The sequence below is a fragment of the Haliotis rubra genome, unplaced genomic scaffold (assembly GCF_003918875.1).
Source record: "Haliotis rubra isolate DU_JTF1 unplaced genomic scaffold, ASM391887v1 Scf200, whole genome shotgun sequence".
NCBI lineage: Eukaryota > Metazoa > Mollusca > Gastropoda > Lepetellida > Haliotidae > Haliotis > Haliotis rubra.
In genome coordinates, this window is record NW_025766004.1 from 1,274,408 (window position 1) to 1,290,093 (window position 15,686).

The 15,686-nt window shown below is 40.3% G+C and overlaps 1 protein-coding gene across 12 annotated transcripts in view; it reads right to left on the reverse strand.

The window, feature by feature from the left end:
* Nucleotides 1–14,990, reverse strand: part of LOC124275653 — a 28,144-nt gene extending 13,154 nt beyond the window's left edge. Inside the window, exons 1-19 of one of the 12 annotated variants that reach the window (XM_046711268.1) lie at nucleotides 14,833–14,990; nucleotides 14,574–14,609; nucleotides 12,437–12,478; nucleotides 12,263–12,298; nucleotides 12,174–12,215; nucleotides 12,001–12,042; nucleotides 11,723–11,764; nucleotides 11,368–11,409; nucleotides 9,244–9,354; nucleotides 8,236–8,364; nucleotides 7,184–7,216; nucleotides 6,372–6,497; nucleotides 5,813–5,860; nucleotides 5,435–5,548; nucleotides 4,261–4,398; nucleotides 3,727–3,777; nucleotides 2,648–2,716; nucleotides 1,459–1,576; nucleotides 594–763 (exon numbers count right to left, since the gene is read on the reverse strand). In XM_046711268.1, the coding sequence (XP_046567224.1) occupies nucleotides 631–763; nucleotides 1,459–1,576; nucleotides 2,648–2,716; nucleotides 3,727–3,777; nucleotides 4,261–4,398; nucleotides 5,435–5,548; nucleotides 5,813–5,860; nucleotides 6,372–6,497; nucleotides 7,184–7,216; nucleotides 8,236–8,364; nucleotides 9,244–9,354; nucleotides 11,368–11,409; nucleotides 11,723–11,764; nucleotides 12,001–12,042; nucleotides 12,174–12,215; nucleotides 12,263–12,298; nucleotides 12,437–12,478; nucleotides 14,574–14,609; nucleotides 14,833–14,872 (1,392 nt within the window). In that variant the 5' untranslated portion in view covers nucleotides 14,873–14,990 and the 3' untranslated portion in view covers nucleotides 594–630. Of the gene's footprint in view, nucleotides 1–593; nucleotides 764–1,458; nucleotides 1,577–2,647; nucleotides 2,717–3,726; nucleotides 3,778–4,260; nucleotides 4,399–5,434; nucleotides 5,549–5,812; nucleotides 5,861–6,371; nucleotides 6,498–7,183; nucleotides 7,217–8,235; nucleotides 8,365–9,243; nucleotides 9,355–11,367; nucleotides 11,410–11,722; nucleotides 11,765–11,917; nucleotides 11,954–12,000; nucleotides 12,043–12,173; nucleotides 12,216–12,262; nucleotides 12,299–12,436; nucleotides 12,479–14,573; nucleotides 14,610–14,832 lie in introns of those variants that run through there. The other 11 variants (XM_046711266.1, XM_046711267.1, XM_046711270.1 and 8 more) reach the window with 11 other exon arrangements.
* Nucleotides 14,991–15,686: the final 696 nt, after the last annotated feature.

Consider the following 15,686-nt stretch of genomic DNA (forward strand, 5'->3'; position numbering starts at 1 on the left):
CTCTATTAATCATCTCATTTCTGATATTCTCAACGCTTTTCAATTGTCCCCTACTCACAATCTGACCAAGTCGCCGGCGATCCGTAGTACTGAACTTCCTTGGCCTCCCTGCCCCTGTCTTGTGCTCAGTCCCAACTCCTGACTGAATATTCTTCAAAGTTCTGTATACTGTAGACAGAGGAATGTCATGTCTACCAGCTAAGTCTTTGGCATTAGACACATCCCTTTCAAAATCATCTAGAACCAGCTTTCTTTTCTCTTCTGCTGCCAAATCTGCCATGTCAACAAAGGAAGCCGTCTGCTACATCAGGGAAGATAACTCTTGTATGTATGTGTATGTGTGCGTGCGTGCGTGCGCGTGCACTCACATACGACCCCCATATAGCTGGAGTGCGGCGTTATATTATATAGTATGTTATATATATATATATGCGGCGTTAAACAGCAACCAAACGTTGGTTATATATACAAAACGCAAGTTGTCACGATGTTGAATACTTTGTACAAATCATCATGTAGAGAACGTATAAGACAACTTTAATGCTAATTCGACTCTTACGTGGTATATTGTCCATTGACAACAAGCTGCATCGTTCAATGCATCAGTTTATTACTGGTATGACATACACGCTATTTCCCTATCAATGTTTGGCCATCTTGGGTTCTCTCTCCGTGTATAGTGTTGAAGTAGTTACACCTGAGGATAGGGCAGCAGGCACCTGGGACCAGCACAACCTCGCAGTTCGACTCCCACTTCGGGCACCTGCAAATACAACAACATGTTGTAGGCTCGTAAACAAGACATAGGACTGTGAGTTAGCCCGGGTCCTTTGTATAATGTTACCCCAGTAAGATGCCTCCCCTCCCTGACTTAGTTTTACGTGTCTCTCTCACTTGGATACATATCCCTGTGTGAGTCGGTCAGTTCTTGTTTTATCTCTCAGAGCCAGGCAGGGAAATAACAACTAGCCACACTGTGTCTGTGCCTTATCTACGGGGAGCATTAACGTTCAAACATACCACGCTTTGCCACATTTATCAAGAGAAATAGGACAACGACGTTGGGAACACGCTTTGGAACAATGTATTGAGGATTTTAGGTTTATTCTGGAAGAGGAAACGGAACGAATGTCAGGTCACCCAGTGGCGGATGGGTACCCGGTAGTATGGGATTGTAACAGATCCGCCAAGAGACATCCCTTTCTCGCTTTCAGTGTCGCTTTCTCCTCTCGAGTTATCGCTTTCTCTCGCGGCCATAACTGAGGGAGAAAAGTGATGTCCCCTCTCGGCCACCATAGTTCAAGCGACTTCATTTTAAACTTGATTAGGAACTTCGTAGAACATCACACAGGCGGCCGACTTGGCGTCTCCTGGACACTTGATAACTGTGGGACGGACGAGTCATGGAACTAAAGCTCACCCAGCGTTAAGACACCAGCGTAAAAACCTCCTTCTCACCTGAGGGGTCCACATTGTATGTCGTTGGTTTTCGGGTCGACACAGGAGCAGCTCTTGTAGCAGTCTACGGTGTACCAACTATCACCCTGACTGTAGAACTTCCCGTCCTGGGAGCATCCTGATACATAATAGAAGTACCGTTACGACCTTTACACGGGTGATTACCCACACTCCCGTACACACAGACTAAATCTAAACATGTTGCCTGATACCTCCATTGCGTAGGTGGGTTCTTCACAACAATGTTTATTCAAATCATTGGACAAGAGCAGTGCAGTCTCCACTTTTCTGGCTTTTTGTGTACAATGCTTGTATGGAACCTTGTCCCTTAAAAACAGAAACCGTCTTACCAGAATAGTTTTATTAGCCAGTAAAATTGCAGGTGTATCTTTTGCTAACCTAAATGAAATATATGAAGAAAGAGTTCTCAAGTCAGCCCGTAAGATTATATCTGATCCAGATCATCCCATCTACTATGAATATATATTACTGCCTTCTGGGCGCCGTTATAATTTACCCCATTTTAAATCCAATCGTGCCATGAAATCCTTTGTTCCTGCCAGTATTTATCTTTTAAATGATTCCTAGTGTTTGTCTTACCTTGTTAGCATGTTTTATGTGTGTTATTTATTGTATGAAAATAGTTTAATCATTTTATCAATGTTTGAGCTCTGTACTTTACACAAGAATTCCCTCACGGGTAATAAAGTATTGTCATTGTCATTGTCATTATAAATACCCTTATAGCCTGCCATTTCTGGCGTCCCCCGCTGTGATATCGCTGGAATATTGCTGAAAGCGGTGTAAAGCCATACTCACTCACTCACTCACTCCTTATAGCTGGATCAAAGTGGGGAGAGTCATGTTAAAAGACCTGGATTGGATTCCCGAAGTGGGAAAACAATGAAACACGATTCATGTTAAAAGACCTGGAATGGATTCCCGAAGTGGGAAAACAATGAAACACGATTCATGTTAAAAGACCTGGATTGGATTCCCGAAGTGGGAAAACAAAGAAACACGATTCATGTTAAAAGACCTGGATTGGATTCCCGAAGTGGGAAAACAATGAAACACGATTCTTCTTGCATTAGCTCCTTGTGAATAATTGGTCTATGCAACGGAAACAGTGTGGGCTGATCTTTCTCTTCGAGACACAGGGCAAAATAACGTGGTTTTGTATACGTACTCGTTCCGGGCGCTGGGGTCGTCGTTGGTGTCGACTGTGGCGACGTCGGAGGCTCTGTTTGACCGGAAACTGACATACAAAGACAGGTGAAGGTAAATCAGTGACCCCCATATGAGTATGTTATGCGTTTTATACTGTACCGAATGCTAGAAATGACTTTGTCTCTTTGTTGTATTGTGGTATTGTCGCCCTTACCAAAACAAGCACATTGTATCAAAATCGACCGAAGCACAGCAATGCTACAACGCGACAGTTTTGCCATTCGTCGCATTTTCGCGATTCCAATAATATTTTAAAGTTTACAGAAGGGTGACAATGCGACAGTCTGACAAAGCGACAATGTCCCATCTGGGATTCCATAATACAAGGTGCACCATACAGAATTGTTTCTGTATGGGCTATACAGAGTTTGATACTCTAGCATACAGGTAGATGATTGTTTGTTCTCAAGAAAGAAAGTTTGGTGGGCTGATAGTTGATCTGCACTGATTTTATTTGGGACTACTTTAACCGTGAACGTAAATTATTTAAAACGTATTATTCCGCATCTGTAATTGGGAAATATAGTGGAGGTTAGGTATGTTCTTTCCTCGTGTGTCTTGTATCCATAGGCCAAGTGTCTGATTGTCATGGTGTCGATTTGCTCGAGATTACTTATAACTGCGCATAAGCCATGCATATTATACTTATATCAACTTAGATTACAACACCGACAAAAGAAATGCCACATTGTGAGATCGTGTTTAAAAATTAAACATTTAAGAAATGAAGTTCTTGAGAGGCATATATAAGTTGGTATTCAAGTATAAGACAAAATATTATGGATGTCAACTTCTTCTTTATTGTATACAGAACGTTTCTGGGCGATTCCTTGCCCCTTCGTCAGGTGAATGTCATGCACGAAGGGGCAAACGTCCATAATATTTTGTTTTATAATTTAAGAAATGTTTATTTCTCGTGTTTAGGAATTTCTGTTTGTTTCGAAGATTGATTTCAGCCTAGTAACGTTTTTTTCAACGGTTGTAATTCTTAATCAAATCTAATTTTCAAGTGAATACTTTCTTTTGGTCTGCACTTACCTGAGCCTGTGGTTGTGTTTCCCCTGGCGCATTCAGGTAGGTACACCGGGCCTGCAAGCAGTGATCTGGGGCTTAAGTTGTTTGCTGATATTTTATATATTCAACCTTTAAGTAGACTTCAATCAATTAACTATAATGGCATTGATATCAGTATTTGAATGGGCAACCCAGTGGATCAGCCCAGTGGTGGAAGGGTGGTGTGCTGTAGCCCTGATATGCCAAGGTTAAATCCTCACCGTTTTGTTCACCGCAATCAAACAAAAAGTTTGAAAGATTTTGAAAAACGATGATTATGGCCCCTTGTTCGTTATTCTATACAGTTTGAGATGACCATTATTCAACAGGTACAGTGGTGTAGCCTAGGTATTAAAGCCTTCGTTCAACACGCTGAAGACCGGGTTCGATTCCCCACATGGGATATGGTCGGTGTCCACCGCCGTGATATTGCTGTAATGTTGCTAAACGCGGCGTAAAACTTTACTCACTCACTCAATCTGTAGTAGTTGTATTAAGTTGGCGTTCCAGATTACTCACGCTCGCAAATCTTGCAATATCCCGCGCAGTGTTGATGGGCGAAGCCGTCGTACTCGGGGTTGGTGCACATGTCGGAGTTGTAGCTGTTGCATAAGGGGTCAGTGTCCGTGCAGAGAGGGGCGGGGGTCACCTTAGGGGCTGATATCATAAAACATATGATTGATCTGGGCATGGAAAACGGAAACATTATTGTGAATATTATAGTTGACTTCTTGTTAAAGAAACTAGCGAAGTTCTTCAGAAGTGTTTTCTATATCAGCAAAATATGATAGATGGCCTAGCGCAGAAAATAGTAATGTAGATCACATCCCAGTGTGACAGACCTAACCATGACACACATTATATGAAATAGTACATATAAAAATTACCTGTACTGAAACATGTATCTACATGTTACAGCTACATTGAACTTATAGCAATATGTATTGTTAAATTAGCTATATTTCTGTTTTTCCACGTTACTTACATGTGTATCAGATATGGCTGTCGTGAGAACTACACAAGGATCTGTAACACTATGTATTACATCAATGTTACCATTACTACACTATTTGGAACTACTGTAAGTTAGGTTCAATCTGGAACGTAGGCCCTATATCTGTCGTGCGAACTGTTGCATGTTGTTTAACATCACCCTCAGCAATTTTCCAGCTATGTAAATAATCGAGTCTGGAACAGACAAGCCATTGATTGACCCCATGAGCATGTATCAGCCTAGTCAGCGAGCCTGACCACCCGTCACTCGTCATATACGGATAAGCATGGGTTGCTGAAGACCAAATCCTACCCTGATCTTCACGTGTATTGTCGTACGAAGTAGTCTGTCTGTCTACATAGCAATCTTAGAGCATGTATCAATGTCAGACACAGTTGTATGGTGTTCTAGTATTTAAACCCGTGAAGATCCGGGTTAGAATTGATCTTCAGCAACCCATGCTTGTCGTAAGAGGCGACTAACGGGATCGGGTGGTCAGGCTCGCTGACTTGGTTGAATCCCAATTGCGTAGATCGATGCTCATGCTGTTGATCACTGGATTGTCTGGTCCAGAGTCGATGATTTACAGACCGCCTCCATATATCTGAAATATTGCTGAGTGCGGCGTAAAACTAAACTCATTCGCTCTGGTGTTTAATTTTGTGAAATTATTGTAACTTATGAATAGCGATACATTACCACAGAATCGGCAGTGTCTGGCACAGTTGTATCTGGAAAAAGCCTCGTAGGAGCCACAACAAGATGTCTTGATGTCGTAGCCTGAACAGTCCCTCCGGTCAAAACAATCAAGATCTGACGGTGGAAGAGAACGCACTTGTTACATAGCAACAGCTAACTATCACACACCTTTCCAGAATTTGTTGATCGTGGGTTCGAATATCAAATTAAACAGGGTTATGATCCTTGAAATGTCATAATATTTTCTGTGCCTTTGGGTTTCATCAGTAATGGATAAGTAAACGTCTCTGACCCATGTTTGTCGATCTACGACTTACTCACTCACTCACTCACTCACTCACAAAGAGATTAAACCTGTACATGGTCCAAGACTGATACCTTGAACTGTAGTGGAAGCTGGCGCAGTTGTCACGGCAACCGTCACACCTGAAACAGGCATTACCACACACCTACATATTCTATAAAGCATTATGAGAGTGACGACTTTATCGGTGATCTTTACATAACTTAGTCTTTAGCTAAGTTAGAAAGGATATTCAGTATAATGTTATTTAGCTATTTATGTCTTAATTACATTAGATTCCCGAGTTTGTTTTTTCATGACTAATCAGAGAATTTAATAGTTTTTAGTTCTAAGACTTTTCATAAGTCAACATCTTCCTAGCTCGAGCGTCGAAAGCCTGTATTCAATGAGATCTTGCTTTTGAACAATGCAGTACTATTAAGGGGGGAGATGCTGAATGTTATAAATGACAAACAATCAGGTGCTATTGCAATCTGGTGCTATTGCAATGGCACAATAAGTGTACACTTCACTACACTTCAATAAATGTATTAGTATTAAACTGCGAGGCCCTTTGTACGCTTACATATTTTAGTACATTAAGTATTAGGCAATGGAGTCTTTTAGCTCCGACGATGAACTAAATCAACCAACCATCTGTCTCGCCCGTGGTCTTACAGATGCCACAGTATTTGGAGCAGTAGAGTTGCGACCAGTTGGGGTACTTTGTACAGGTGCCCTTGCCAAACTCGTCACACCGCTCAAAGTCGTCGAAACATCCTGTGAGGGCATATATTTACATGCATTTGAATGGATCACTGAAAACCACTGATGACTCCAGGGGTCCGTTTCACAAAGCGATCGTAGCGCTACGACTGTCGTAAGTCTATGTTAAAGTATGGGAGTTACGATCACCTTAGCGCTACGATCGCTTTGTGGAACGGCACCCAGGTGTTCGTTAAGGCTAAGCAGGGCCCTTATTCTCGAAACGTTCGTAGCCTTAAGAATTCTTAACTTTGATCGTAGCCAATGTGTTAAGAATGGGCTTAAGAAGTTCGTAAGGCTACGAACGGTTCGAGAATAGCTAGCCTGGTCCTTCCCTACCGCTAGCACCCACTATCTAGAAAATTTGCCTAGTAGTTTTCGCCTGACGCTGCCCAGCAGCACTCCTGCCATGCGACAGCGGCCAGACAATCAAGTGATCGTACAAAAACAAGCAGATAAAGCAGATGAGAGCAACATCATAACTATATGGGATACATTTACAGTTAACTGATATTACGACCACTGTGGTCTGTATAATCATATATTCGTTATATCGAATGTTCTCCATGAACAATGACGTTAGTTTCCAGGTAACAGGTGGTTCTGAAGAGGCGATAATTCGCCACATCCATCCTCGCTGACGTAGTTCAGACGTTACTGTGGGTGTCGACGTCCATCAGAAAGACATCGGTTGTGCTCACCTGTTTTAGGAATCGGCGTGGTGGTGACATCTCCTGCAACATGGGATACGTCGGTGAGTTTAGTTTTCTGCCGCTTTTAGCAATATTGAAATGAATATTATTAGACTAAGAAACTTAAATTATTCATATATAATATTTATGATGAGTCCCATATTGGATATATGTTATATGTTATTTGACAAATATACATTGTAAAGGTTGTATTTATTATATAGTTTCTAACTGATCTTAAGAAAAGACTATACATGATGATGAAGGCATTGAGGATCGTGTGTAAAAAAACATGTTTTACACTATGAACTTGAAACATGGTTACCCGTGAAGGTCCGGGTTAGAATGAACCTTCAGTAACCCATGCGTGTCGTAAGAGGCGACTAACGGGATCGGGTGGTCAGGCTCGCTGGCTTGGTTGACACATGTCATCGGTTCCCAATTGCGCAGGTCGATGCTCATGCTGTTGATCACTGGATTATCTGGTCCAGACTCGATTATTTACAGACCGCCGCCATATAGCTGGAATATTGGTGAGTGCGGCGTAAACCTAAACTCACTCACTCACTGAAACATGGTTGCAATGTAATGTGCCATGAACATATTCCATTTAGAGTTTCATACTTAAAGCCTAGCCTGTAACCTGTTTCGAATTCCGTTAACCTTTCATTTTCGTTAGCGACAATATTTCTTAAGTATTCTTTCCATCAAGCAAAATGACGTATATTTTACTTTCCCGTTATGTATAATGATCTGAATGTCTATTCAAAGAAGCCTTGAAGTCAGCGCTATTTGAGCGTTACCTGGACACAGGTGGCAGTACTCAGGGTGCTATTTGAGCGTTACCAGGACACAGGTGGCAGTACTCAGGGTGCTATTTGAGCGTTACCTGGACACAGGTGGCAGTACTCAGGGTGCTATTTGAGCGTTACCTGGATACAGGTGGCAGTACTCAGGGTGCTATTTTAGCGTTACCTGGACACAGGTGGCAGTACTCAGGGTGCTATTTGAGCGTTACCTGGACACAGGTGGCAGTACTCAGGGTGCTATTTGAGCGTTACCTGGACACAGGTGGCAGTACTTGACGCAGTTCTTCTCCACGAAGCCCACGTAGTCGGGGTTGGAGCAGAGGTCGGCGCCATACTCCTTGCAGCGCACCTTGTCGGCACACACAAACGGGGAGGTGATGGCTGAGGATGTAATGAAGATGGCACATTGGTAAAGTCATCAATAAATGCTGCTTGATGTTTTCACAATGTGCTTACAATTTTTGAAGGTCGAAATATGGTTTCAGTTTTGTGCTTATGTTAAAAATGCATCTCAGCTGAAAGTACATTTTTATACTCATATACTGTGTATTACAACAGGTATAGATAGTAACGTGTTATATGCACGTGAAAAGACGCATCACACCAGTCGTATAAATCTGTACTAAAGTTTTCAGTTAGGTTAGGCACTACAAACGAATGGAATAGTTCACTATTAACACAATAGGCTCTATAAGCTGACAGAAACAGAGCAGTCACCTTAACAATGTTTTATGATACTAGTTACTATAGTCCGTTTGGCTCAAAATCGGACCGATGAATTGCAATCTAACTCGAAAACTACTAAACATATAATACTAGATGCAAAGAGAGGAACAGCCAGCTGCAGGTGCGCGAGAAAGTTGGAGACAGAACAGCACAGGTAAATGATTCAATAGCTTTGTCCGCACTTGTGCACGTGCCTGCGTACACCTGGCTGTTCCTCTCTTTGCAGCCCTCCCTCGTAACAAATAGTGAACTTTGTCAAACTTTTAATGATAGTTTGTTAAACAACTTTTTATTTTTAGGACATAAATTCTGCGAGTTGGTCTGATGTTTCGATTATGATCAGTTTTCATTGAGTATTATATGTTTAGTAGTTTTCGAGTTAGATTGCAATTCATCGGGTCCGCTTTTGAGCCAAACGGACTATAGTTACGATAGTACATTCACGCATGCAGAACTATTGCAATACGCACTACACGTATGTTCTATTGCAATATGCACTACACGTATGTTCTATTCTAGAAATAGTGCACTCACGTATACAGAAGCCACAGAAGGCTTGACAGTGGGACTTAGCCCACGACTCGTAGGGGCCAGTACAGGACGCATGGCTGTAGGAGTCGCAGTTGGGGATGCTGTCTTTGCAGTCTGTAAACACAAGGAAGCCAGTCGTCGACAGTGACTATACCAGGAACATGTCAAGTTAAAATAAAGGTCTCACATGTGATTGTTGAAACAGTACGGCAACAGAAGGGAACAGTATCCCTATTACAAGGCATTTCATCAATAGTATCCCTATTACAAGGTAATTCATCAATAGTATCCCTATTACAAGGTAATTCATCAATAGTATCCCTATTACAAGGCATTTCATCAATAGTATCCCTATTACAAGGCATTTCATCAATAGTATCCCTATTACAAGGTTATTCATCAATAGAATCCCAATTACAAGGTAATTCACCAATAGCATCTCTATTACAAGGCATTTCATCAGTAGTATCCCCATTACAAGGTAATTCATCAATAGTATCCCCTATTACAAGGTAATTCATCAATAGTATCCCTATTACAAGGTAATTCATCAATAGTATCCCTATTACAAGGTAATTCATCAATAGTATCCCTATTACAAGGTAATTCATCAATAGTATCCCTATTACAAGGTAATTCATCAATGGTATCCCTATTGCAAGGTAATTCATCAATAGTATCCCTATTACAAGGTAATTCATCAAAAGTATCCCAATTATAAGGTAATTCACAAATAGCATCTCTATTACAAGGCAATTTAATCAGTAGTATCCCCATTACAAGCTAATTCATCAATAGTATCCCTAGTATAAGGTAATTCATCAATAGTATCCCCATTACAAGGTAATTCATCAACAGTATCTCTATTACAAGGCATTTCATCAATAGTATCCCTATTACAAGGCATTCCATCAATAGTATCCCTATTACAAGGTAATTCATCAATAGTATCCCTATTGCAAGGTAATTCATCAATAGTATCCCTATTGCAAGATAATTCATCAATAGTATCTCTATTGCAAGGTAATTCATCAATAGTATCTCTATTACAAGGCATTTCATCAATAGTATCCCCATTACAAGGTAATTCATCAATAGTATCCCTATTACAAGGCAATTCATCAATAGTATCACCATTACAAGGTAATTCATCAACAGTATCCCAATTACAAGGTAATTCATCAATAGTATCCCTATTACGAGGTAATTCATCAACAGTATCTCTATTACAAGGCATTTCATCAATAGTATCCCTATTACAAGGTAATTCATCAAAAGTATCCCTATTACGAGGTAATTCATCAATAATATCCCTATTGCAAGGAAAATCATAAATAGTATCTCTATTACAAGGCATTTCATCACTAGTATCCCCATTACAAGTTAATTCATCAATAGTATCCCTATTACGAGGTAATTCATCAATATTATCCCTATTGCAAGGAAAATCATCAATAGTATCTCTATTACAAGGCATTTCATCACTAGTATCCCCATTACAAGGTAATTCATCAATAGTATCCCTATTATGAGGTAATTCATCAATAATATCCCTATTGCAAGGAAAGTCATCAATAGTATCTCTATTACAAGGCATTTCATCAATAGTATCCCTATTACAAGGTAATTCATCAATAATATCCCTATTGCAAGGTAATTCATCAATAGTATCTCTATTACAAGGCATTTCATCAATAGTATCCCCATTACAAGGTAATTCATCAATAGTATCCCCTATTACAGGGTAATTTATCAACAATATCCCTATTACAAGGAAAATCATCAATAGTATCTCTATTACAAGGCATTTCATCACTAGTATCCCCATTACAAGGTAATTCATCAATAGTATCCCTATTACGAGGTAATTCATCAATAATATCCCTATTGCAAGGAAAATCATCAATAGTATCTCTATTACAAGGCATTTCATCACTAGTATCATTACTACAGAGTAATTCATCATAGTATTCTTATAAAAATAGTATTTCATAGAAATATCCATTAGAAGATAATTAGTGTATAGTATCCATTGTACACGGTTAATCAAGATTGAGTTTATAGATGAAGTAAATACCACCGTGTTTTCTAAATGACTATTTCAGTAATGCTGTATGATCAACTCACTTGGGTCCCCGACTGCTACAGATGAAGCTGCGACAGTGGAATCTGGAGCAGATAAGATAAAACACGATACCAAAATCTAAAGTTCAGTATAACTAGCCAAATGAATAAACTATTGTAAGAATGTCTCAGAATGCCTGTAGCATATTACAGGATATATCCCAGCATTAAGAATGGTGTTGTACCAAAGCAGAGAAACGATACGGGTCTTCGCCCTAATGTGAAAACGTGTAATCCCCCCAGCGCCCATAGTGGAGGATTAACCGTATGCTCTCCTGGATATCCAAAGGGGGTCAGGGACAGTTGGATCTAGTGACATGGGTGGATTATATAGACATGATAAACTGTATATGCTGACCTGTGCTTCCAGCGGCAACCGTTGGGACACGGACAGGTGGACCTAATGACAAGAACGGATTGTGATACAGCGAGAAAAAAGACAAGGACGGATTATGCATGCTCACCTGTGCTTCCAGCAGCAACCGTCGGTTCAGGTACAGGTTGACCTAATGACAAGGACGAATTATAATGGCATGATAAATTGTATGCTCACCTGTGCTTCCAGCGGCAACCGTAGGGACAGGGAGACCTAGAGATAAGGACGAATTATAATGGCATGATAAATTGTATGCTCACCTGTGCTTCCAGCGGCAACCGTTGGGACACGGAGAGGTGGACCTAATGACAAGGAGGGATTATATAGATATGATAAACTGTATGCTGTGCTCCCAGCGGCAACTGTTGGGGCAGAGACAGTTGGATCTAATAACAAAGGCGGATTATATAGACATGATAAATTGTATGCTCACCTGTGCTTCCAGCGGCAACCGTTGGTACAGGTACAGGTGGACCTAATGACAAGGACGGATTATAATGGCATGATAAATTGTATGCTCACCTGTGCTTCCAGCGGCAACCGTTGGGACAGGGAGACCTAGAGATAAGGACGGATTATAATGTCATGATAAATTGTATGCTGTATGCTGTGCTCCCAGCGGCAACTTTTGGGGTAGAGACAGTTGGAATTAATGACAAGGACGGATTATATAGGCATGATAAACTGTATGCTCACCGGTGCTACCAGCGGCAACCGTTGGGACACGGACAGGTGGACCTAATGACAAAGACGGATTATAAAAAGACTTGTATAGTCTGTCAAACATACAATCTTGTCTTTCCTTGAAAAACGTTTTTCTCATTTGTTTTTATAAATTGCTATGATGTTTTTCACAATACGCCCATCTCTGTGTAACTACTTCTTATGTTTTCTGAGGGCGGTGAGGTAGCGTAGTGGTTAAAGCGTTCGCTCGTCACGCCGAAGACCCTGGTTCGAATCCCCACATGGGTATATTGTGTGAAGCTCATTTCTGGTGTCCCCCGCCGTGATATTGCTGGAATATTGCTAAAAGCGGCGTAAAACCAAACTCAATCACTCACTCATTCTTATGTTTTCTCCTCCCGTGTTTACCTACACCCGATGCGTATTTAACATGTCAATATGTGAATCAAGAGCAGGTCGAATGCGACTAACTTTAATGTGAGAAATTGAAACACATGTAGTTAATACGTTTTTGTTCAAATATGGCATTTAGTATCTATATGGCATTTCATTTATTTGAGTGAGTGAGGTAATGCTTAACGTCACATCGGCAATATTTCAGCCATATCGTGACGAGAACAAATTTGATGTTGATAAGTAATACGTACATGCTATATAACCTGTCGTCAAAGGACAGTAAAACAAGTAGAGTATCACACTTAGAATTATAGAATTAAATCTCTTTATTTGGTATATCTCAGATTGTTTCACCGGTAATCCTGTATATCACACACCACAAGCTCCCTCACATTGCAGATAGTATGGTAACTATTCTACAATCAGAAAAATACTATCTCGGTCCGAAGTGTCTTCAAAAACATGTGTTCCCCGCCGTGATATTGCTGGAATATTGCTAAAAGCGGCGTAAAACTAAACTCACTGACTCACTTTAAAACCATTATTATTCCACCTTTCATTTCTTCCACTGTTGTTTAATATAGATAAGTGTCCTATGGCTAATGAACGTATATTTGGCCAAAAGATGTCAGAGGGCTACATATCATTGCTTCTTTTCTTATTCGGTGAAAACAATTTGCCTTTTGCGCTAAAAATAATTTCTTTAAGGTGAATTTCATTGATATTAATTTTCCGTTGAAATTCAAAATGCATTTGTAACCACCGATATTCATTTTTCTTTACATAGTAAAGGATGTACGAGATTTACTCCTTAACCACATATCGAGAAGTCGCTTTTATTGAAAAACCGTGCATGTAGGTTATGTAATATTTTTGCCTTTGCAAAGATAACACATAACTTGAAAACTGTGCAGATATATAACAATAAAGGAGTTTTGGGGTTATCACAATTTGGTATTTGAAATCTTAAACAGTCATAGTGTATAAGGATATTTTTCATTGCTGTGTTATTGTGGTAATGCTATGCCAGTGGCCATTTATAATAATCGGCGCTTACGATAACAATGGGTAACTGTTAGGGCTGAGACGTGTCCACATTTTCTACCCGGGCATCCCATTCCCGACCCTACCCGGATACCCTTTATCGTAATTCCTGACATCAAATTTGTAAGAAATGGCAATATATTCTTCAGCTCGGAGGCTAAAATTTCGAGTTTTTAATATCTTAACCATGTATTATATTCAAAAGAATTGACTGTAATTATGTCTAAATCTTCAAATACAATACAGCCTTTTAATCATGAAAGAATAACGTATTACATTGTTTAATCTGTTGACCACATGATCATAACGGGTAGACCGGGTCCAACTCATTAGCCACCCATCCGGGTATCCGGTTTACTCGTCCCAGCCCTGTGTACTGACTCTGTGAAGATTACACCCCACAAATAGGAGTTGGTTTGTTTGTTGTGTCACACCGCACTTAGCAATATTGCAGCTGTGTGGCGGCGGTCTGTATTAAATAATAGAGTCTGGACCAGACAATCCAGTGATCAACAGCATGAGCATCAATCTACGCAATTGGATATGATGACATGTGTCAACCAAGTCAGCGAGCCTGACCACCCGATCCCGTTAGTCGCCTCTTACGACAAGCATGGGTTGGGTTTGCTGAAGACCAATTCTAACCTGGATCTTCACCGGTCTCCCACGAGTAGTAAGGGAAAGACATGTAGTTTTATCATACACATACCGTGTTTGGTCGGTACACTCGCAGCGTGGATGGTATCTGGGTATAAAAATATGGATATAAAAACATTGCTCTAAAACGAACTAAAATATTCATGCAGTGTTTTGACCAATGAAAAATCCAGTGACACGTTAATATGAAAAATTATGCTGATCATACTGATCACAGTATTTTATCTTATTCAGGTGAAAATGACCTGAAAATATAAAAAAGGCAAATGTCATCGTGAACATTCTATTAAAAAAGTAGATAAACCACTTACTTAACAATGCCGCGATAATTAGGAGCAGGCTTCCAGTCATTTTTAAGCCTTTAGTGCCAGCTGATGTCCTCCACAGAGATAAGTTCTACACGTGGATGGTAAAAGCCTCAGCGGTTTGTCCTAACCCGAGTAAGATAAGATAGGATAAGATCGGCGTCAAAGTTTACATGTCTACAGCGAAAAGGTCAACTCCAGCAGTGGATCCGGAATCAAGCAAAAACTGGGTCACTTATGATATTCATGCAAGGGTTCACACGAGGGGCGGCGAGGTAACCCAGTGCTTAAAGTCAGGGGCGTAGTTACCATTATGAAGAAAAGCCCGGGCTTATACATGATTCTTGCTAAAAAGGTTGGGCAAGCCATCAATACTATCTAAGTATAAAGCTTTGCAACCTATCGGGCTTACACGAAAACATTGGCTTGCTACACGCCTGAAAGTGCTTGCAATCCCGACGGGGGCTGGTTCGATTCCCAAAATGAGTACAATGGGTGAAGCCCATGTTTATTTTTCCCGTCCTGGTATAACTGGAAAATTTCTAAAACAAACGCTCACTTTTGATAAACAGGTTTTGTCTGAATTAATTTCCTGGTACCTGTGATCAACTCAAAAAAAAGTACTAGAATTTGTACTTTACTAAGAAAGTGTAATCCCAAATATAACATATGTTACATTTGACCACTTTCTAAATGGCATTGTGTAATCATAACTGTGATCGAGACAATGTCTGCTAATAATTCCTCGTCTTTACTTACAGTCAGTGCTTGAGGGAATGCGGTCTAGCTGGTCAACGACTATTAGCATTTCCGAATAATTGTTTGTTGTCTGTTGTAATATTGTTTGTTTTGTTTTGTTT